At 41.1% G+C, this 23,158-nt stretch overlaps 1 protein-coding gene across 1 annotated transcript; it reads right to left on the bottom strand.

The window, feature by feature from the left end:
* Positions 1-526: 526 nt before the first annotated feature.
* Positions 527-16,300, bottom strand: LOC142159879 (uncharacterized). The gene is made up of 5 exons (XM_075214728.1): positions 16,215-16,300; positions 11,525-11,636; positions 9,956-10,053; positions 9,681-9,792; positions 527-3,927 (listed from the first exon to the last, which is right to left on the bottom strand). Exons 2-5 carry the CDS (start codon positions 11,583-11,585, stop codon positions 2,594-2,596), a joined length of 1,605 nt encoding a protein of 534 aa, XP_075070829.1. The 5' UTR covers positions 11,586-11,636; positions 16,215-16,300; the 3' UTR covers positions 527-2,593.
* Between the last annotated feature and the right edge of the window lie 6,858 nt (positions 16,301-23,158).

Below are 23,158 nucleotides of genomic sequence, written 5' to 3'. Positions count from 1 at the left end.
TGACCAAAGATCCAGATGTCAACATTGCCTGAGGGACCAAAGCAGACACCATTCCATCCGCCGAGAGACAGAACTTAATGCATATTTTAATTAACTTCTTTTTTGAACCATCGTATAACATTGTCATAATTTATGTATAATTGTGAGCTGATCTCATTGTTAAAATAGTATAACACCTTCAGTTTCCTGCAATGTTTATAGTGCTCAGTAATGAAACGCTAGGTTAACATTAGCAGCGCTACGCAATTCAATTTTAAACTGGTTTATTAAATGTAAGCAACCGGATCGGATAATCAATTATTTTCCACTTTTAAACCAGATAGCCAGTATACATGACAATATGGAATTCCAGGAAACAAAACAATATAGGAACCTGATAGCAGACCACTAAAAGGAATAGTAAATCAACTGACATGGGAGCTTCCCTTACACACACAATCACCCTCCCTTCCATACTGGCTATTCCTTTATCAGCTGCTTCCTACCATTTTTACATAATCTTAAGAAAAACAAGAAATCAACTTGGTTGGTAATTATTGCTTTTATTACCTTATTTGTGTACTGACCACATAAGTGTAGGTTGTGTCCATATATGAACTGGACTGTTATTTCATCTACTTATTCACTATATAAAAAATAAAAAAAAGTATAGATATAAAGTCAAACAAAAACATATTCCATTAGTCACTGTGCAAACTACTGTATACAATATGAGTCATTATAAAACAATATCTAGCAATAACTTGTATAGAGAGAGCATCAATTATAGAACTCTAAACATATTCTAATGTTAAGGAGTTACAAATATTTATATCAATTAAAGAGTTGTCACTGACATACAGAGCAGACAGACATTTTGTGGGAATTCTTTAGAATACAGCAATTGATTCATGAAGTATCTCAGCGACATCAGTGGTTCCTATAGAATCACTAGTATGTATTCTCATGGAGGTTGTTCCAGCCCACAAGATAGCAGCATCCTCTGTTAATTTTCAGAGGAGCCATCATACATTTACAATGATCATTATTTTTTGTATAAAACACCAACATATTACTCAGCACTGTGCAATGAGGGGATTGTGATACACATAACATACAATGACATGAAAGAGAAGGTAAAGATGACCCTGCCTAATGGAGCTTACAATCTAAGTGATGTGTCGTGTATGATGCATTTTTTGTCTTATTAATCTGTACTCTGCCAAAGAGTCTCCATATGGGTTGTATCTGTGGACAAAAAACCAACATCTCCTTAATTAAACATCTATTGCAATTAAAGGATCACTGCAGGGAACCCTCCTCCGTGACCTAATTATATGAACCGTCTCCTTTTCAATCACAGAATATGACAAAACATAATGTAAGTCCAACATTATACCTCCTGACCACTGTCGGAAATATATAATACTTAGGACACTATATAATAATAATGTGGTCTGTTATTACTATGTAGAGAGATGCCAATATCTAATGAAAAAGTAAACCGCAATAAAATGAGCAATATATTCCTATTCCTAAAAGACATTTCACCTATGTCTGTGGATGATAATTATTGTCTGACTGAAGCTTTCATATGTCTATAAGATATTAGAAGAGGAGAAAACAAGTTAGTCTGTGGGCGTTCCATTGACAATTAGCTTTATCTAGGTCTTTGGCTAGACAAAGCGAATTGTCAGTGAGACGCACGTTGGTGTTTTCCTGGCTACATTTCTTCATTGTCAATAGAGAATGAGGTTCTCGTTATTCACACAGACTAGTCCCCACTAGTCCGGAGCTAGCATAGAACATTTTAGATGATAGGCAGTGAGCTGTACGCACTAGATTGTTTGCCGCATTAGCGTTTCCCCACTCCCAGCTAGATCGGCAAACTCAGGAGGCAGTTAGCTACTCACCCCATCACATCTAGAAATAAGATGGTACAGGTCTCTGTTATTTTCAGGGAAAGGTTTCAGTATGCATGAGAGAGTATATGCATGTTATACAATAGAGCACTCCTGGGCAGCGATCCAATAGAGGGACTACTATTAGCCACAAACTATAAAACTAGTACTGAGCAGCAACATAGTAACTATTCAGCCATGTAATGTCAAGATATTGAGGACTACAGCAAGACTTCATCTACAGAGATTATAACTGTACAAAAGGGAGTTATTTATCCCTACGGGAAAAATTTAATTTCAGGATCTTGAATATATATTTCTATCATTTGAGTATAAAATCTTCAATTTATTCAAGAGGCAATTGAAGTGTGTCCAGCAATTTTAAATGCACATTTTGTTTAATCACTTACTTATTTTTTTCTTTACATTTCACTGTCTTTTATGATTCTAATTTTAACAATAATAAAAGTTAGTTTTTTAAAAAAAAAAAAAAATCATAAGACAATGCAAATAACTAGCCATTTAAATAAGGAAGCTTTCAGTGCACCACTTCTAAACAAACTTATTTTCTCTTTTAATGATATTAAGTTAATGATTGCACCCCACAGCTAATGAAAGAGTATTAACTCGGGATGTGTGACTGAGGACAAGTTAACTCCCAACAATTGGTGTGATAGTACGTCCCTTCTTATGCTTGATATATGTCTATCAGCTCACAGTAATAGTTTCTCACCTATGTGAGTGCTCTGATGTTTTAGGAGACCTGATTTATATATAAAACACTTCGCACACTCAGAACATGGAAACGGTTTCTCACCAGTGTGAATTTTCCAATGTTTGAAAAGATCAGATTTATGTGCAAAACGTTTCCCACACTCAGAACATGGAAACGGTTTCTCACCTGTGTGACTTTTCTGGTGTTTAAGAAGACCAGATTTCTGTGTAAAACATTTCCCACACTCAGAACATAGAAACGGTTTCTCACCTGTGTGAATTTTCTGATGTTGATGAAGACATGATTTCTCTGTAAAACATTTCCCACACTCAGAACAAGTAAATGGTTTCTCACCTATGTGAATTTTCTGATGTTTAATAAGACCAGATTTCTGTGTAAAACATTTCCCACACTCAGAACATGGAAACGGTTTCTCACCTGTGTGAGTTATTTGATGTCGAAGAAGATTTAATTTGTGTGTAAAACATTTCCCACACTCAGAACACGTAAATGGTTTCTCACCTGTGTGAATTTTCACATGTTGAAGAAGATATGATTTTTGGGTAAAACATTTCCCACACTCAGAACAAGTAAATGGTTTCTCACCCGTGTGAATTTTCTGATGTTGAAAAAGATTTGAATTCTGTGTAAAACATTTCCCACACTCAGAACACGTAAATGGTTTCTCAACTGTGTGAATTTTCTCATGTTTAATAAGACCAGATTTATATTTAAAACATTTCCCACACTCAGAACATGGAAACGGTTTCTCTCCTGTGTGCGTTATCTGATGTTGAAGAAGATAAAATTTACGTGTAAAACATTTCCCACACTCCGAACACATAAATGGTCTCTCACCTGTGTGAATTTTCTGATGTTTAATAAGACCATTTCTCTGTGTAAAACACTTCCCACATTCAGAGCACGGAAAAGGTTTCTCACCCGTGTGAGTCATATGATGTTGAAAAAGGTATGATTTCTGTGTAAAACATTTCCCACACTCAGAACACTTAAATGGTTTCTCACCTGCGTGAATTTTCTGATGTTGAAAAAGACCATATTTCCGTGTAAAACATTTACCACATTCAGAACAGGAAAATATTGCGTCACCTGTATGAGTTGTACTATGTAATGCAATAACCATATTATCAGAACATTTCTTATGATCAGAGGGATCAGATGATATATCTGCACTATGAAGTACTGGATTTATATTTAAGGTAATTGTATTTTCTGCTGGAGAATCGCGTGTGATGTTGTTATCTTCTATTTTAAATTCTGGAGACAAAATGAGATATCCCTCCAAGGTCTTCCTGCTTTTGTGTCCATATGCTGGAAAAAAAAATAAATATATGGATTTAGAAATCTATTTTTGCATTAAGGGGCAAAATGGAATAGTATTAGTGACCTTAATTGACGCTTAGTTGTTAAATTTCAATTTCCAAACTAAAAACTTTATTACAATTATAAATATATAAACAACAAATGTGATTCTTCTGTGGAACAGATAAAACATGGTCTTAAAATATAACCCAAACAAGGATGTCACCCTTGACTCCTCCCTCTCTATTGCCCCCCACATTCAATCCCTTGCCTAATCCTGTTGCTTCCAACTACGCAACATCACCCGCATCTGGCTCTTCCTATCTCATGATGTACCCAAATCCATGGTCCATGCACTCATCATTTCCCGACTAGATTACTGCAACCTTCTTTGCACTGGCCTCCTACACTCCCACCTCACCCACCTTTGTTCTATACTCAATGCTGCGAGACTTAACTTCCTTTCTCGCCAATCCTCTTATGCTTCCCTTCTCTGCTTTGCCTTACACTGGCTCCCTTTCCCCTACAGAATCCTCTTTAAACTTCTTTCCCTCACCTACAAGGCCCTCTCCCCCTCTACGGCCTCTTATATCTCCAATCTCCTCTCCGTCCCTTTCCCTGCCAATGACCGTCGCCTCTCCTCCACTCTGATCAGGTCATCCCATTCCAGAATCCAAGACTTCTCCCGAGCTGCCCACTTGCACTGGATTGACCTCCCACGCTCCATCTGATTGTCCCCTAATCCAGTGGTTCCCAAAGTGTGCGCCGCAGCTCCCTGGGGGGTGCCGGGGCGCTGTCACAGGGATGCTGCGATCGCCCTCCCAAAAAAATAATAAAAAAAAAAATTACCCATACAGCGCTGGATCCTCCTCCTCGCTGTTCTCACTGACTGCCGGGCGTGACGTCATCGCGTCCGACAGTGTCAGTGAGGAGCAGCAGCAGAGAGGACATCAGCACAGAAGACAGCGGAACATGAAGAAAGAAGGTAGGTAAAGGAACGGAAAGTGAAGGGGGTCAGAGAGAGAGAGAGAGACGCTGAGCGAGGAGGGACACAGGGTGTGAGACGGCGAAGAGGGGGACACAGGGTGTGAGACGGCGAACAGGGGGACACAGGGTGCGAGACGGCGAACAGGGGGACACAGGGTGGGAGACGGCGAACAGGGGGACACAGGGTGGGAGACGGCGAACAGGGGGACACAGGGTGGGAGACGGCGAACAGGGGGACACAGGGTGGGAGACGGCGAACAGGGGGACACAGGGTGGGAGACGGCGAACAGGGGGACACAGGGTGGGAGACGGCGAACAGGGGGACACAGGGTGGGAGACGGCGAAGAGGATGACACAGGGTGTGAGACGGCGAAGAGGATGACACAGGGTGTGAGACGGCGAAGAGGGGGACACAGGGTGTGAGACGGCGAAGAGGGGGACACAGGGTGTGAGACGGCGAAGAGGGAGACACAGGGTGTGAGATGGCGAAGGGGATACAGAGTGATATGCTGAACAGGCGCAGTGATATGATGAAGGGGCACAATGTGATGGTGAAGGGGTCTAAATACATCTTACGTCATTTAGACCCAACTACTTAAAAAACAGGACTACCTGGTAATTATTTTTGCTATGGGGTGCCTTGGAAAAATTATGGTGACACTAAGGGTGCCTCGAACTGAGAAAGTTGGGAACCACTGCCCTAATCTGTGCTCCTTCAAAACAGGCACTCAAAACTCATCTCTTCCTCAAAGCCTACCAGTTCTCCACTTAACCCTCTCTCCATGCTCGCACTCATCACCTCGCATCTCCTGCGCTTGTTCCCCTCCTCTGACTCTCTTTGTGCAAATTGTCTGTTTGCCCTCACTTTAGGATGTAAGCTCTTATGAGCAGGGCCATCTTCCCTTCTGTCTCTCTACCTACTGTTCTGCTTCAATTTCACTATAATTGCTATGTCTGGAGCCTCTGAAATCATAGTATTACTCATTTTTTGTTCTGTACTCCACTGATACTATCTCTCCGCCCAACTCGCTCAATGTGTTCTATGGTGTGGTTCGACAGATTCCAGAGTATGGTCTAAATTCGAGGCTGAGGGTTTGGGACTGCTCTCACTCTCTTCTCTCCTTTGGCTCTTAAGGTCTTGTTGTCCTAAACGTTCTTTACTCCATCCAGTCATTTTATACTCCCTTTCCATTTGGGACTTCTCTCAAAAATATGGCCTTTCACCTCATACTTCACCTGTCATACCATTAATTCCTCAGATTTTTCCCCGGGACTTCATTTTATCCATGACACTGGCAGGGAATCAGATATCTCAATCATCAAATGTCTTCCACGACTTTTCCCCAATTTTCTGATATCCAAGCTCGCTTCCATATCCCCTCAAGACACTTCTACCAGTTTTTTCAACTACGCCATCTGTTTACGTCAATCTTCAACAAAAGGTCTCATCTCCACATTGTACTATGAGCTTGCTCCCTCTACCATGGGCCTTCTGGACCCCCACAAAGGAGCCTGGGAACGGGACCTTAAAGAGGTGTTACTAGATGAGCAATGGTCTGAGATCCATGAAAATGCTGCCTCCAGTTCTATCTGTGTTAAGGAGAATATTTATAAGGTGCTATACCGATGGTACTATGTGCCTTCACGACTCGTAGAATCCTCCTCGTAGAACTCCTCTAATCGGTGCAGAGAGGGTGCTCCCATGAAGCATATTCCTTCATATTCGATGGACATGCCCAAATCTGATAAGTTTCTGGATTGAGATCAAACAATTGAACCAATCAATTCTTCAGGTGGACATTCCCTTGGAACCCAAATTCTTTCTTCTTTCTCTGGAGGCTCCCTCAGCAAACCGTCATCAGAATAAACTAATTAGACACATTCTCTTGTCGGCTACTTGCCAAATCGCAGCAGACTGGTGGCAGCAATCTCCCCCTCCTTGCAGATCATAGTTACCAGAGTTTGTCAGTCCCAGCAGATGGGAGTATCATCATCATAATCACCATTTATATAGCGTCACAAATTCCGCAGAGCTGTACAGAGAACTCATTCACATCAGTCCCTGCCCCATTGGAGCTTTCAGTTTAAATTCCCTAACATACAGACAGACAGAGACACTAGGTTCAATTTGATAGCAGCCAATTAACCTACTAGTATATTTTTTTGGATTGTGGGAGGAAAAAGGAGCACCCGGAGGAAACCCACGCAAACATGGGGAGAACATACAAACTCCACACAGAGAAAGCCATGGTCGGGAATTGAACTCATGACCCCAGTGCTGTGAGGCAGATGTGCTAACCACTTAGCCACCATGCTGCCCAACTAGTATGATCCGCAACTCCTCGAGCCTTCACCAAGGTTTGGGACTTGTGGCTTTCCTTTTTCCAGGTTCGCTCACCCTTCATATAACTAAGTATCATCATTTCTTTCCCCTCCATCGAATTTTTCACCCCTCATATTGGATCTAGCCACTTTTCGCCTCTCCCTCTATAAGTTTTTCTTTCTTTCCCAATTCTTTGTCTCTTCCTTCTGTACTGAAAACTCTTGTTCATTCTTTCTTTGTATTTATAAATATATGGTTGACATGCTGAATTCTATTTTCTACGCTGGTTGTAGACTTTATCTGTTAATTACAATCTGTGTATTCACAGTAAGTTGTAAACTATTGCTCATGTGACCTTACAAAAAAAAAAGAGAATGGAACAGGACACAGACAGCAGAGAGAATCCAAGCACAGAGATTGGAGGGGAGCTATGGTACAATGATGAGTGTGTGATTATAATGCTGTATGTGTGACAATGTTATTGCAATGTTAATATACACATATTGAGAAGCAAATACATACAGTGAAGATAATGGGTAATGTCACATATGGTAGTGCAAAGGGAGGATCATGGATAATGTCACAGTGATTGAATCAATGACCAGCAGCCCAAAATGACTTATGATTTAAAAGCTGGGAACTACAAACAGTTGTCTGCCAAATATAAATTGCATGCTTTGTCTGTGCTGGCATACAGGCTGTGGTGCAGGAAGGGGGTGGGTGGGGGCGTCGGTGGTAGCCAGAGCCGCTGAGCAATCAGCTGTGCATATTAAACAATACAGAATGAAGGTACTTTTATTGATATGGGTGTGAGTCATCACTAGTGCCCAGCAAGCCTCAGCCGCTATATTAACATGGCCACTGTAATGCTGTAATGTCCGTTTCTATCGTCACCAGTAAAGATTGTCTGAAGCGATTAATGTGGTTCCAATGCACAAGAGATTTAATAGCAAAATATATTAAAGTGTAACAAAATACAGGAAAGTATAACCGATACATTACGCTTGTGCACTGAATCCAGTAACAGTCATCATTCAATCCTGAAGTCTGTGGTCAAAGAGTGAGTGATACTGTCCAGCGGCTTTTTATGCAGTTTGAGTTGACAAAAAAATAGTGATGATGTCACAATGTACTCAAAGATAACTAAAAGAGTTCTTCATTGGTTCAGGGTTTATGATGTTCCAGTAAAATGCTGGTCATAGGTCAGTTCAAACGATCCTTCTCCAAAATTGGGGGCAACTCACTCTAACAGCTGCATATGCGTCTTCCTGCCAAAAATATGGTTTAACCTAACCCATTAGCAGAGAATTTATGAGAATTAATCTTATACTAATCATAACTAGCAATCGCTATGTGCAATCGCTTCTCCAATGATACCAGATTCCTGTTGGTAAAATGTGGATTAATATAAGACCAAACACCATACATTTCTTAGGACCTGAACCATATATACTTTTAATGTAGGTTTATCTTTGTGTAAATAATCTCTATTTATTAATAATTCAAAAAAAAAAAAGGGGGTTGAATCTGAACTATTTAGAAACGTAGGTGTGAATGTAAGTGTATTTGCTTTTTTTACCTGTGCGATTGCGTAATTAATCCTGGTATGACATAGCGTACTAATCGCACCCACATAGAAAACTATTGTAAATCAATATTTATTAATTTAGAATGACTTCATCCAATTATTCGACTCTGACACTACAGGGCAGATTACTGTGTCTGCACCAGTATCATGTTATGTCTCACTTGCTTCACCGTGTACCAAAACCTTTCACTAACCTCTGACAACGAAACCAGTTGCTTTCCAATACTTTTGCATACTGAATCATGTGCATTAACCCCCGATTTGCTGACAAACATCTTGAACTCAATCCTGTACCCTGACATCCTGGCTTTGATCCTGAGGATTGTTCCTGACCAGACTTACATTACTCTATGTACCAGACCTACGGCTGTGACCCTGATCACAACCAATTAACCCTTAGCAACCTGTTCTGCTCACAGCTCCGCATCAGACACAATTGTATGCTGGGAGTTGGATTGTGATGCCGGTTTCCTATGTTAAATTAGAGACAGTACAGTCAGTGTGGCCTATGACTATCATCCTATTCCAGAAACTTATCCTATGTCTGCTGAAAACACTTTTGAGCAATAAAATTAAGTTTTCATCATTTAAACACAGTTGTTGTCAGAGTGGTCACCAGCCACCGGGGTCCATCCTCAAAGCCACTAACAGCACAACCTAGTTGCACCGACTATTACAGACGTCCCTTGTACTGATGTATGAGAATCACCAGAGAGTGTGAGGAGGAGACTGGTCAGATATCATAGCCCACAATGATTTCCCTCATTACTTTGTACTGACAGAGGAGGGTGTAGAATAAGAGATTGTTGTAGTGATTGAACACTAGAATATGTGACTATTCTGTAATAAGTGTTTATTACTCACCTGTGCTGATATCTGTAGGGATTTCCTCCTCCTTACACTGCTGATCACCCCTCACATACATCTCTTCTTCTCCCTCTATAACTTCTACCTTAATATTAGTCAGATCTTCACCCTAAATAACCAATAGAATAACACTTTAATAATATCTGATTTCATTAATCAAGATTAGACAGAATAATATCAGTGTAAAAGACACACACAGCTTCTCTACAGATCATATAGAGAAATGTCACTTTGATATTATGGTATATGGAGAGAATCTACAGTCCATCTACCTGACACTTCTGTGGGACCCTGTGATTTTCCTCTGTACAATCCTGTGAATAAAGAGGACGGGGACATCTCTCTGGGGAAGTTCTGTTACTGGATCCATCTGTAGGAAACACACAGTGACTGAATATGTTGTATTTTTAAGTGATTATCAAATGATGTTCGTACATTAACCTACACAACCTATAACTTGATAGGGAAAGCAGGAATGACTCTATATCTGTAAATAAGTGGATAAACATCTAGTAATATTGTTTGATTTTAGGACTTTCCCAAATGATATAGAACAATGTATTTCTAGAATCTCCACATATCCAGCAGTGACACAAAGCAAAGGGAAACCGTTTGTGTTTATCTGAGTAAGTCTCCAGTAATAACGTGTTCCCACTGCTTAACACAATTCAGTAACAGCTGCACAAATCCCAAAACATCCCACAGAGGAGGGTCTGATCCCATACATAGAGCTCACAATGAGTCTGAGGATGGGAAACATTTTCTTGTTTAGAAGAAAGGACAGAAAATTCTTCACTTGATCACAAAAATAGGAAATAAGTAGAAGGGAACCTACCAGGTGACTGTGGGCAGATGATGTGTAAGATCTGCCTCAGTATAAGTAGATAAATTTCAGTGTAAAGTTGGGATAGGTCACATGATGTCTGTGTTCCCAAGTACCTCACTGACTGCCTGGACCAAATGTAGTAAAAGGAGGAAGACACATAGGAAACTGGAGAAGTCGGTGAGTAATGTAAAAAGCTTGAAGCTAAACCATTGCAATAGTAGAATAAACCACGGGGTAATTCCATTTATATATAGAAGTTTTTTAAGTCAAAACTTTGCCCACTAGGTTTTAAGAGCGTGACGCACTTTTGTACCATCACAGAATATCAAATTTCATCATTGTTTGGGGTTCTCGGTGTAAGATATAATATTCTTGTCATCATGTGTAGTGCTATAAAGACACGGCAACAACCAAGATAAAGATGGAGTGAGATAACGGTCAGCCCTGTCTGGTTCAGATCACAAATATCCTCCTGAGCAGGACGGTTCTTCTGGGTAATAAGATTTGGTTTCACTTAGTAGCTTTGCCCATGATCTGAAAATATCCTGTTAAATATGCTGCATGTATTAACTCAAACATCTTGTGATCTCACAGCTCACATCCTATCACATAACCACAACATGCATAATTTTACATGTAATAAGATAGGACATTGTAATGCTATAAACAGCTTGCTTTAAATAAACTGAAGAAAATGTAATCATTACTGTATACCACATTTACAAATAGTATAACTATTAGTGCACAGGGAGGATCATGGGTAATGTCACATGTGGTCTTATTCCATTGATCAGTGATGGAATCACTATGACAACGTCCATTGTACTGATGTATGAGAATCACCAGAGAGTGTGGGGAGGAGACTGGTCAGATCTCTGGGCTGGTAGGACACAAATGATTTGAGAGGGAGAGCGGAAGTCTGATAAGAGGGTTCCTCATCAGAATACGAGATTGTTGTAGTGACTGAACAAGGAGAATATGTGACTCTGTTCTGTAATAAGTGTGTATTACTCACCTGTGCTGATATCTGTAGGGATTTCCTCCTCCTTACACTGCTGATCACCCCTCACATACATCTCTTCTTCTTTCTCTAGAACACCTACCTTAATATTAGTCGGATCTTCACCCTAAATAATTCAAGAATAATTAAAAACCACTTTAATAATGTCTGATTTCATTAATTGAGATTAAACAAATGAATATCAGTGTGTTGTTCTAAAGAACATATAGTGAAATGTAATTTGGTATTTGATGGGCCCCTAAATTCCATACACCTAATACTCCTGTGGGATACTGTGAATGAAGAGGGACGGGGACATCTCTCTGGGATATTTCTGATACTGGATCCATCTGTAACAGATACCCAGTGACTGAATACATTGTTCATATGTGGTTATTGGATCATTTGTGTATCTAGGTGGCATCAAAACTGCTTTCCCTTAGTCTCCTCTTACCTAGTGAGGGTGAGAGCAGGAGAGTGAAGCGTTATATACACTCTACTAGACAGGTGTTATAGGAAACAGTCACCAGTAGGGGATGTATTTGTAATGTAAGCTCTTCTCTTCACTTTCAATTCAAACATTTATTAATCCTAAGAATATAGCACAAGCTGTAAACATACACATACATGAAATTTACAGTAGTGTACAGTACACAATGGGCAACAATCCATAGTACATTACATAATACATTATTAGACTAAACATAATAATACAAAGACCAGACATCTACTGGTTAACAGCTTACACAGATAACCTGATAAAACAAGTCAAGTGAGAGTGATGGTAATGTCCAATGTGAAGTCAGCCTGGGCTCAAGAAAACAGGTTTAGAGGTACAGAGGGTGACACAAAAATACAATGAGAATACGAGAAAAGAGGGCCATGCTCATAAGACCTGAAGAGAAGGGGAAGAACCAAATAGGGTGTGTGGCAGGATGGACTGCCTATGCCACCCTGTCTGTTGTTGTTGGGAACCGGCTGGGCTTCCTTTGCCACCGTCCCCTTTCGTTATTCCGAATACGGCCCTCCTGCCGGAGTAGGAGGAACCTGCTGCCACCACTGGGCTCCTTTATGGCGCCCAGAACCACGTTCCTTCTGGGTAACTGTCATGGCTAGTGTACTCCTCTGCTAGTACACTTGGGCTGGTACCCCTGACATCACACTGACCAGTGCTGCAGGGTAGCGGGCTTAGCAGTGGTACTAGGAGCTGAGTCCAAACCTCAGAAACAGCCGGTGGACGGATTAGATTTAGGGTCTAATCTGTAGGTCACAGGATTACAGCAATATTGAAGAAGTTGTCAAGCAGGGTCTTGAAGCAGAGAGTGATGTTTATTTCGCTCAAGGACAGTTCCACTGAATAAAAGTATCAGTGGTTAGGTCAGAACATCAGAATGATACAATTAAGTTTACAAGGGCTCCCTTTTTATACTATTTTCGACACAACCTTACAGGCTATTTTTAGAAACAGGATGTAACCTGTTTACCAAAACATAGATTTCATGCATTGCAAAGCCAACAATATTTATGTTTATCTGTGATATCTTAAAACCTTGCTGTGATATCCTGCATCTTAATTTAGACACAGTTGACATCTGACAGCAAGTCTAATTACATCTTCCTATGACCCTCACACATCAAAAGGTCTAATTAGCATTAGATTAACATGAGTGCTTTCTTCCAACAGTTACAGAATACACATTTCCTCCAAAGAAAAAAAATCCCCAAGAAAAGTTGAAAACCCCAAACAAGACATTTCCTTACACAGAGATACATAGGCTTTCTAAACAAATGCTTATTGTATCAGATAGGTTAAAACAGAAAAAAAATAAATTCTACCCTGGTCTCAGAAATAACGATCTCCTATTTCAAAATATACACAATATCAAAAATAAGTGCATTGGCAATTATATAAATAAGCGCCCTGCGCTATTTACTTTAACTAATTTTATACCATAAGTTATTTATAAGTGATCCAGTCACACGGTGGTACTGAGTGGGGACAAGAGGTGATAGTAGAGGCAAAGGAGTTAGAAGAGGTCTGATAACCACGCTTGAAGCATGGGGAGTTAGAGACTAGTCTGATAGGGTGTAGGGCATTATTCCACAGCTGGGGAGCAGTCCAAGCAAAGTCCTGGAGGCAGGAGTGAGAAGAGTTAGTCAGTGTGGTAGTAAGGCGGCGGTCGTTGGCAGAGCAGAGGGGTCGGGAAGGGGTGTGAGTAGAGATAAATTTGGAGATGTAATGGTGGGGGCTACGTAGGTGAGGATAAGGAGTTTAAAACTAATTCTGTAGGAGGAGCCAGTGTAATGACTGGCAGAGAGCGACAGCAGAGACAGAGCAGCGACATTGAGGACTGACTGATGAGGGGCTAGGAAATGAAAATAATGTGGCTATAAGCTGCATAGGGAGAACATTATGATGCTGCAAGGTGAGCATCAGGGAGCTGTGAAATGGGCATTATGAGGATACCAATTGAGCACTGGGTCATTCCATGTCAGTTCAACCAGGGGTGTCCACCACCCATCTCAGGTTTGTTTGATTTTTTTTTTAGTTAAGAGAGGATGTCAAAATAACTGTTTCTGCCAAATATCTCAACTGTCTGACAATTAGTTGATTAAATATTGATTTTTTTCAATGTATTAAATAAATTATTAATCACAGCTTCTTTATCCAGTTTATTTGAAGTATCGCGGGTGTTTATTAAGGAATCACCACAAAATTTGGACCCCGAAGGTAACTTTTTCTTCCCGGATCCAAAAATCCAAACCAAATTACTTGATCTGCCTCACGTTTTCCGTCACTGCAAAAACGCACGTTTTTCAATGGAATTAAGACTGCTAGGTTAAATCAACATTAGGGATCCCTTTTTGTTTTGTTTTTGGGGGGGGGTTAAAAAAGGTATAAATTACAACCACAAACAAAATCAGCAGGGTACTCTGTTTCCTAGCGGAGAAGAAGAATAATACACCAGTCGGCTCCCCCTGTATTATAATTACATGACACGGGTCTGCACCCCCTGTATTATAATTACATGACACCAGTCTGCTCCCCCGTATTATAATTACATGACACGGGTCTGCTCCCCCTGTATTATAATTACATGACACCGGTCTGCTCCCCCGTATTATAATTACATGACACGGGTCTGCTCCCCCTGTATTATAATTACATGACACCGGTCTGCTCCCTGTATTATAATTACATGACACCAGAGTCTGCTCCCCTGTATTATAATTACATGACACCAGTCTGCTCCTCTGTATTATAATTACATGACACCAGTCTTCTCCACCTGTATTATAATTACATGACACCAGAGTCTGCTCCCCTGTATTATAATTACATGACACCAGTCTTCTCCACCTGTATTATAATTACATGACACCAGAGTCTGCTCCCCTGTATTATAATTACATGACGCCAGTCTGCTCCCCTGTATTATAATTACATGACACCAGTCTTCTCCACCTGTATTATAATTACATGACACCAGAGTCTGCTCCCCTGTATTATAATTACATGACACCGGTCTGCTCCCCCTGTATTATAATTACATGACACCGGTCTGCTCCCCCTGTATTATAATTACATGACACCGGTCTGCTCCCCCTGTATTATAATTACATGACACCGGTCTGCTCCCCCTGTATTATAATTACATGACACCGGTCTGCTCCCCCGTATTATAATTACATGACACCAGTCTGCTCCCCCGTATTATAATTACATGACACCAGAGTCTGCTCCCCTGTATTATAATTACATGACACCGGTCTGCTCCCCCTATATTATAATTACATGACACCGGTCCGCTCCCCCTGTATTATAATTACATGACAGCAGTCCGCTCCCCCTGTATTATAATTACATGACACCAGTCTGCTCCCCCTGTATTATAATTACATGACACCAGTCTGCTCCCCCTGTATTATAATTACATGACACCAGAGTCTGCTCCCCTGTATTATAATTACATGACACCGGTCTGCTCCCCTGTATTATAATTACATGACACCGGTCTGCTCCCCCTGTATTATAATTACATGACACCGGTCTGCTCCCCCTGTATTATAATTACATGACACCGGTCTGCTCCCCCTGTATTATAATTACATGACACCGGTCTGCTCCCCCTGTATTATAATTACATGACACCGGTCTGCTCCCCCGTATTATAATTACATGACACCAGTCTGCTCCCCCTGTATTATAATTACATGACACCAGTCTGCTCCCCCGTATTATAATTACATGACACCAGAGTCTGCTCCCCTGTATTATAATTACATGACACCGGTCTGCTCCCCCTGTATTATAATTACATGACACCAGTCTGCTCCCTGTATTATAATTACATGACACCAGTCTGCTCCCCTGTATTATAATTACATGACACCAGTCTGCTCCCCTGTATTATAATTACATGACACCAGTCTGCTCCCCCTGTAGTATAATTACATGACACCAGTCTGCTCCCCCTGTATTATAATTACATGACACCAGTCTGCTCCCCCTGTATTATAATTACATGACACCAGTCTGCTCCCCTGTATTATAATTACATGACACCAGTCTGCTCCCCTGTATTATAATTACATGACACCAGTCTGCTCCCCTGTATTATAATTACATGACACCAGTCTGCTCCCCTGTATTATAATTACATGACACCAGTCTGCTCTCCCTGTATTATAATAATATCATTACCAGCTGCCAGACACTGCAATGTCTCCTCTCTGCTTCCTCCTACACTCAGCAGAAACCTGAAGTAGTATCGAAGGACCGCATAGACCGGATGTAGCGTCTGTGGAACGCACAGACCAGAAGTTGGAAGTATGCTGGAACGCAGGAACAGGAAGTGAATGCAGTGGAACGCAAAGACAGGAAGTCGGTTTGACCACACAAGCCGGAAGTTGGGTGTGTTACATTCTCCGGGTGAGAGCAGACAGGAGATAGGAGGTGAGTACATAGATATTTAATGTAATATAATGATAAACATATAACATAGATAATATGTAATATATATGCCCGGATTATGGCTTTGTTAGGTGAGCATTATGCGGCTGTGAAACTAGAAAGCTCTCACCTCATAAATGCCTTAATACCCATCATTCTTTCCTTTTCACATACTAATAGTAGCCACTACAGTGTCACACTTGAAAACCTCATAAAAGTCTCCAGATATCCTCTGTATAACCTCTGTATACCTACCTCATATCGTCCTAATCCTGCCTCATACTCTGCACCCCTGATATCCTCCTAATGCCCACTGTATAACCTCTATACCTACCTCATATCATCCTAATCCTGCCTCATACTCTGCTCCTCTGATATCCTCCTAATGTCCACTGTATAACCTCTATATACCTACCTCATATCATCCTAATCCTACCTCATACTCTGCACCCCTGATATCCTCCTAATGCCCACTGTATAACCTCTATATACCTCATATCATCCTAATCCTGCCTCATACTCTGCTCCTCTGATATCCTCCTAATGTCCACTGTATAACCTCTATATACCTACCTCATATCATCCTAATCCTGCCTCATACTCTGCTCCCCGATATCCTCCTAATGTCCACTGTATAACCTCTATATACCTACCTCATATCATCCTAATCCTGCCTCATACTCTGCTCCTCTGATATCCTCCTAATGCCCACTGTATAACCTCTATATACCTACCTCATATCATCCTAATCCTGCCTCATACTCTGCTCCCCGATATCCTCCTAATGTCCACTGTATAACCTCTATATACCTACCTCATATCATCCTAATCCTGCCCCATACTCTGCTCCCCTGATATCCTCCTAATGTCCACTGTATAACCTCTATATACCTACCTCATATCGTCCTAATCCTGCCTCATACTCTGCACCCCTGATATCCTCCTAATGTCCACTGTATGACCTCTATATACCTACCTCATATCATCCTAATCCTGCCTCATACTCTGCTCCTCTGATATCCTCCTAATGTCCACTGTATGACCTCTATATACCTACCTCATATCATCCTAATCCTGCCTCATACTCTGCTCCCCTGATATCCTCCTAATGCCCACTGTATAACCTCTATATACCTACCTCATATCATCCTAATCCTGCCTCATACTCTGCACCCCTGATATCCTCCTAATGTCCACTGTATGACCTCTATATACCTACCTCATATCATCCTAATCCTGCCCCATACTCTGCTCCTCTGATATCCTCCTAATGTCCACTGTATAACCTCTATATACCTACCTCATATCATCCTAATCCTGCCTCATACTCTGCACCCCTGATATCCTCCTAATGTCCACTGTATGACCTCTATATACCTACCTCATATCATCCTAATCCTGCCCCATACTCTGCACCCCTGATATCCTCCTAATGTCCACTGTATGACCTCTATATACCTACCTCATATCATCCTAATCCTGCCTCATACTCTGCTCCTCTGATATCCTCCTAATGTCCACTGTATGACCTCTATATACCTACCTCATATCATCCTAATCCTGCCTCATACTCTGCTCCCCTGATATCCTCCTAATGCCCACTGTATAACCTCTATATACCTACCTCATATCATCCTAATCCTGCCTCATACTCTGCACCCCTGATATCCTCCTAATGTCCACTGTATGACCTCTATATACCTACCTCATATCATCCTAATCCTGCCTCATACTCTGCTCCTCTGATATCCTCCTAATGTCCACTGTATAACCTCTATATACCTACCTCATATCATCCTAATCCTGCCCCATACTCTGCTCCCCTGATATCCTCCTAATGCCCAATTCATAGCCTCATAATCCCACTAATGTTCCACCTGGTATCCTCACATTTTGCACCATATACTCCTATATTGATATATATGCACCACCTCTTTTTTTAAATGTATTCTTCCCATGAGCCTCTCCTCTCTGGCTCACAGGATGATGTCAGCTCTCAGTTTGGCACTTTCTGCTCTCACCCTCACTAGGTAAGAGGAGATTAAGGGAGAGCAGTTTTGATGCCACCTAGATACACAAATGATCTGATAACCACATATGAACAATGTATTCAGTCACTGGGTGTCTCGTACAGATGGATCCAGTATCCGAAATATCCCAGAGAGATGTCCCCGTCCTCTTCATTCACTGTATCCCACAGGAGTATCAGGTGAATGGAGTTTAGGATTTCATCAAATACCAAAATTAAATTTCACTATATGATCTTTAGAGCAACACACTGATATTCATCTGTTTAATCTTAGTGAATGAAATCAGACATTATTAAAGTGTTATTTTATTGTGTTTGAATTATTTAGGGTGAAGTTCCGACTAATATTAAGGTATACGTTATAGAGAAAGAAGAAGAGATGTATGTGAGGGGTGATCAGCAGTGTAAGGAGGAGGAAATCCCTACAGATATCAGCACAGGTGAGTAATAAACACTTATTACAGAACAGAGTCACATATTCTCCTTGTTCAGTGACTACAACAATCTCTTATTCTGATGAGGAACCCTCTTATCAGACTTCCGCTCCCCCTCTCAAATCATTTAATTGTGTCCTATCAGCCCAGAGATCTGACCAGTCTCCTCCCCACACTCTGGTGATTCTCATACTTCAGTACAATGGACGTTGTCATAGTGATTCCATCACTGATCAATGGAATGAGACCACATGTGACATTACCCATGATCCTCCCTGTGCACTAATAGTAATACTATTTGTAAATGCGGTATACAGTAATGATTACATTCTCTTCAGTTTATTTGGAGCAAGCTGTTTACTAGCATTACAACCTCCTTTTCCCTTTAAACGGCTTAGCAGTGTTTGCTGATAACTGAGGAAGATATTTGGACTTTTGCTGGCTTCCTACCAAGAAAAACTGAACATTTCATAAAGAGGCCGTTAACGCTCACAAAGTAGAAATGTCTCCGCTTTGAAGAACTAGAGTAATAATGGGCGCTAGGTGATCTAAAATTATTAACAGTATACACAGTTGACCACTGCTACCACTGGTCAGATATCTGGTTCTAACACAGCAATATATATGGAAAAATTAGAGGAAAAGCGCTGGTTCAACTGTAACGATTTAATTGATATAAACAATTTATAGCGTATAAGGCATTCACATAATAACACCACAACTGACTAGCATACATACGCTGTTTCCCAATCCAATAAAAATGGGGAGTAACACCACCAGTAGGTTGACACAATAAGGTTGAATAAACTGGTGCACCAGTATATATAATAGAGATGAGCGGGCTCGGATTTACGAAATCCGAGCCCACCCGAACAGTGCGGATCCGACGGGATCCGAGCACTGTTCGGGAACTTCCGGGCGCCAAACCGAGGCTATGACATCCAAGTCTCGCGTCGGATCTCGCGAGACTCGGATGTCATAAATTCAGCGCTAGCGGCCGCCATCTTCACTCTGGCTGCGATCACTTGTGAGAGAGGTTGCAGTTAGGGAGCTCCTGTCCTAGTTTTAAGTATTAGTGTAGCTTTGCTGCTTTGTCCAGTGCTCTGTCCTGCTGAGTCCAGTGGTGCTGTGTCCTGTGCTCTGTCCTGCTGAGTCCAGTGGTGCTGCCTGTGTCCTGTGCTCTGTTCTGCTAAGGGCATTGTTATTTCAAAATTATCCAAAAGTTCTTAAAAAATAAAAAATAAATTATAAAAAAATTATAAAAAAATAATAAAAAAAATATATAAAAAAATTATAAAAAATTTATCCAAAAATAATTGTAAAAAAATTAGTTTAAAAATACTAGGTAGTGCTGTATAACTCCAGTCCAGTGGTACTCTCCTGTGCCGCAGATAATTTGTAAAGGCTTTGCCGAGTGTGTGTGGTTTAGGGGTACGCTCTCTTGTGCTGCATATAATGGAGTACAAAAATTTGGAGCATAAAGTAGGGAAAGATCAAGACCCACTTCCTCCTAATGCTGAAGCTGCTGCCACTAGTCATGACATAGACGATGAAATGCCATCAACGTCGTCTGCCAAGGGCGATGCCCAATCTTCAACACCTGTGGCTGCGAGGAAAAAGCTCAGTTTTCCTAAAAGACCTGCTGGCGGGGATGCTGAGAACATCTGGTCTGGACTGAAGGACCTGCCAACCATTGCAGACATGTCTACTGTTGCTGCATTGGATGCTGTCACAATTGAAAAAATGGTGGAGGATTACTTTGCTGACACCATCCAAGTAGACATGTCACACAGTCCATATTCTTACTGGCAGGAAAAAAAGGCAGTTCGGAAGCCCCTGTACAAACTGGCTCTATTTTACCTGAGTTGTCCCCCCCTCCAGTGTGTACTCGGAAAGAGTTTTTAGTGCAGCGGGGAACCTGGTCAGTGAGCGGCGAAGGAGGTTGCTTCCTCAGAATGTTGAAAAAATGAATTATCAATTCCTTAATCCAAGTACAGCACTGCCCTCCAGATAATACAGAGGGACCTGTGGTTGTGGAGTCCAGCGGGGACGAATTGATAATGTGTGAGGATGAGGAAGTACACACTGAAGGGGGCCAGGAATCAGAGGATGAGGATGAGGACGACATCTTGCCTCAGTAGAGCCTGTTTAGTTTGTACAGGGAGAGATGAATTGTTTTTTTGGTGTGGGGGCCCAAACAAACTAATCATTTCAGCCACAGTAGTTTGGTAGGCCCTGTCGCTGAAATGATTGGTCTGTTAAAGTGTGCATGTCCTATTTCAACAACATCAGGGTGGGTGGGAGGGCCCAAGGACAGTTCCATCTTGCAACTCTTTTTTTGGCATTATGTGCTCTTTGGGGCCTAGATCTATCTCCATCAGAGATATTCCTGCAGGCCATGTCACCGGAACAGCTATGTTGGTTTTACACGTGCGTCCGGTGTCCGCCATCTGTGCAGTGGAATTTAGACTAGTTGAAGGAGGTAGGAGCAGGCAGCTGTGCAGTGGAATTCAGACCTGTTGAGGGTGATATATTGTGGCCACTCCACTACGCAGTCCAGATAGATGCGTATCAGATATTAAACTACATTCAGTGTTGGGGGCAAATCCAAAAATAATTAAAATGCACTGTCATGATCGAAAACAAGAGGTATTGACACGCTAGAACTCCACCCTCTATATGCTGCAGAGGATGGAGGAGCAGCCATATGTGCAGTGGAATTGAGACCAGTTGGAGGAGGTATTGTGGCCCCGGTACCAAATTGGGTACCGGGGCCACTCCACCACGCAGTAAAGAAAGCTACCTCGGTGCAACGCTTTGGACTAAAAACAATATTGTGAGGTATTCAGAATAGACTGGAAATTAGTGGAAATGATTGTTATTGAATGTTATTGAGGTTAATAATAGCGTAGGAGTGTAAAAAAAACAAAAAAAAATGGATTTTAGCGCCTTTTTATGCTTTTTTAAAAATAAATCAGAACCCAGAACCCTAAATCAGAACCAAAACCTTTCGTCAGGTGTTTTGGCAAAACAAATCAGAACCCAAAACCTCAAGCTAATCAGAACCCAAAACACTAAAAGTGCCCGGTGCACACCCCTAATACATAAGAGTAACTTGTTATTCAGAGCATATCGTACAGATTTATAACACACTATGGTCCGGACCGTCACATTAAATCAGTCAAACAGGTGGGTGTAAAAACACAACAGAAACTCCTAAACAAGGTAAATGCACTCCGACTGTGTGAAAACATAAATCATGGCAGGCGTAATAAAAAAGTTCTCATTCAAGAGAAAACCAAAAGAATGATCAACGAAGGCGTTAGTCCGATAAAACGCTAATGAGCGTGTTGATTAGCCGACTAAAGTAGATAAGTTGAAGTAGGTTCTTACACATGGGGTAAGGCAACAGTTGTCAATATGCCGGTATTAAAAAACAGGTCAGTAAGTAATCACCAGTTTAGGCATACAGCCATTCATCACCTATATAGAAATTGAATAGGTAAAAACCTGCTTATCTGGCAATCAAATATAGTGGCCGTCTGGCTCCTCCACACAATTTAATGAACCGTCCGTGGTAGGCTATGTTTAGAAACACGTTAATAAAGTAGCCGATAAACTCGGACTTCCAGATGCTTGTATCAAGCTGGTAAATGAGTTTACTTAGCTTTTAGCGACCTTCCGGAGTTGGCACTTTAGTATACATCAATCGGTGACTCCGTAGGAAGAAAATAGTTCAGTAGTCCAGCGCACAATACCCCGGGGTAAGGCAGGGCGTGGTCAGCTAGTCAGCTGATGATAGAGTAGCCAAATCCTGACGCGTTTCTCCGTGTAATCCGGCTTTGTCAGAGGAATAATGATTATTGCAAAGGCGTGTTTATTTATAGTTGAATTGAGTCACATGACCAAAAGTAATATAACAAAAAATGATTCAGATTGTTTTCACGTAAACCTGGCTAGATAACCGCCAGACAATCATAACACTCCAAAATAGGAGTGAGTGAACGCGACTAATTAAAAAAACTAAGTGTATATACACCTTCATTTATTATCTTAAACAAGACATTGTACGTAAAACTTAAATAAAAACAAAGAACTTAGAAACAAAAAATGTATAAATATAAAAATATGCTATTGCAGTACATAAAAAATTAAAATAATAATGTCGCAATCCCATTTTAGATAAAGCCCCTAAAAAATAATAATAAATAAATATATTGAGCTAATACCCA

The sequence above is a fragment of the Mixophyes fleayi genome, chromosome 6, assembly GCF_038048845.1.
Source record: "Mixophyes fleayi isolate aMixFle1 chromosome 6, aMixFle1.hap1, whole genome shotgun sequence".
In the NCBI taxonomy this organism is placed as follows: Eukaryota; Metazoa; Chordata; class Amphibia; order Anura; family Limnodynastidae; genus Mixophyes; species Mixophyes fleayi.
The sequence above is the reverse complement of the archived record's forward strand: the minus strand, read 5'-3'. Positions and strand labels throughout refer to the sequence as shown.

Coding starts and splice junctions, on each gene's coding strand:
- LOC142159879 (XM_075214728.1), bottom strand. CDS start 11,585: ATGTATGTGAGGGGTGATCAGCAGTGTAAGGAGGAGGAAATCCCTACA. Junction 10,054..11,524: donor CCCTACAGATATCAGCACAG/GTGAGTAATACA, acceptor TGTTTCCTACAG/ATGGATCCAGTAACAGAACT. Junction 9,793..9,955: donor GGGTCCCACAGAAGTGTCAG/GTAGATGGACTG, acceptor TTGGTTATTTAG/GGTGAAGATCTGACTAATAT.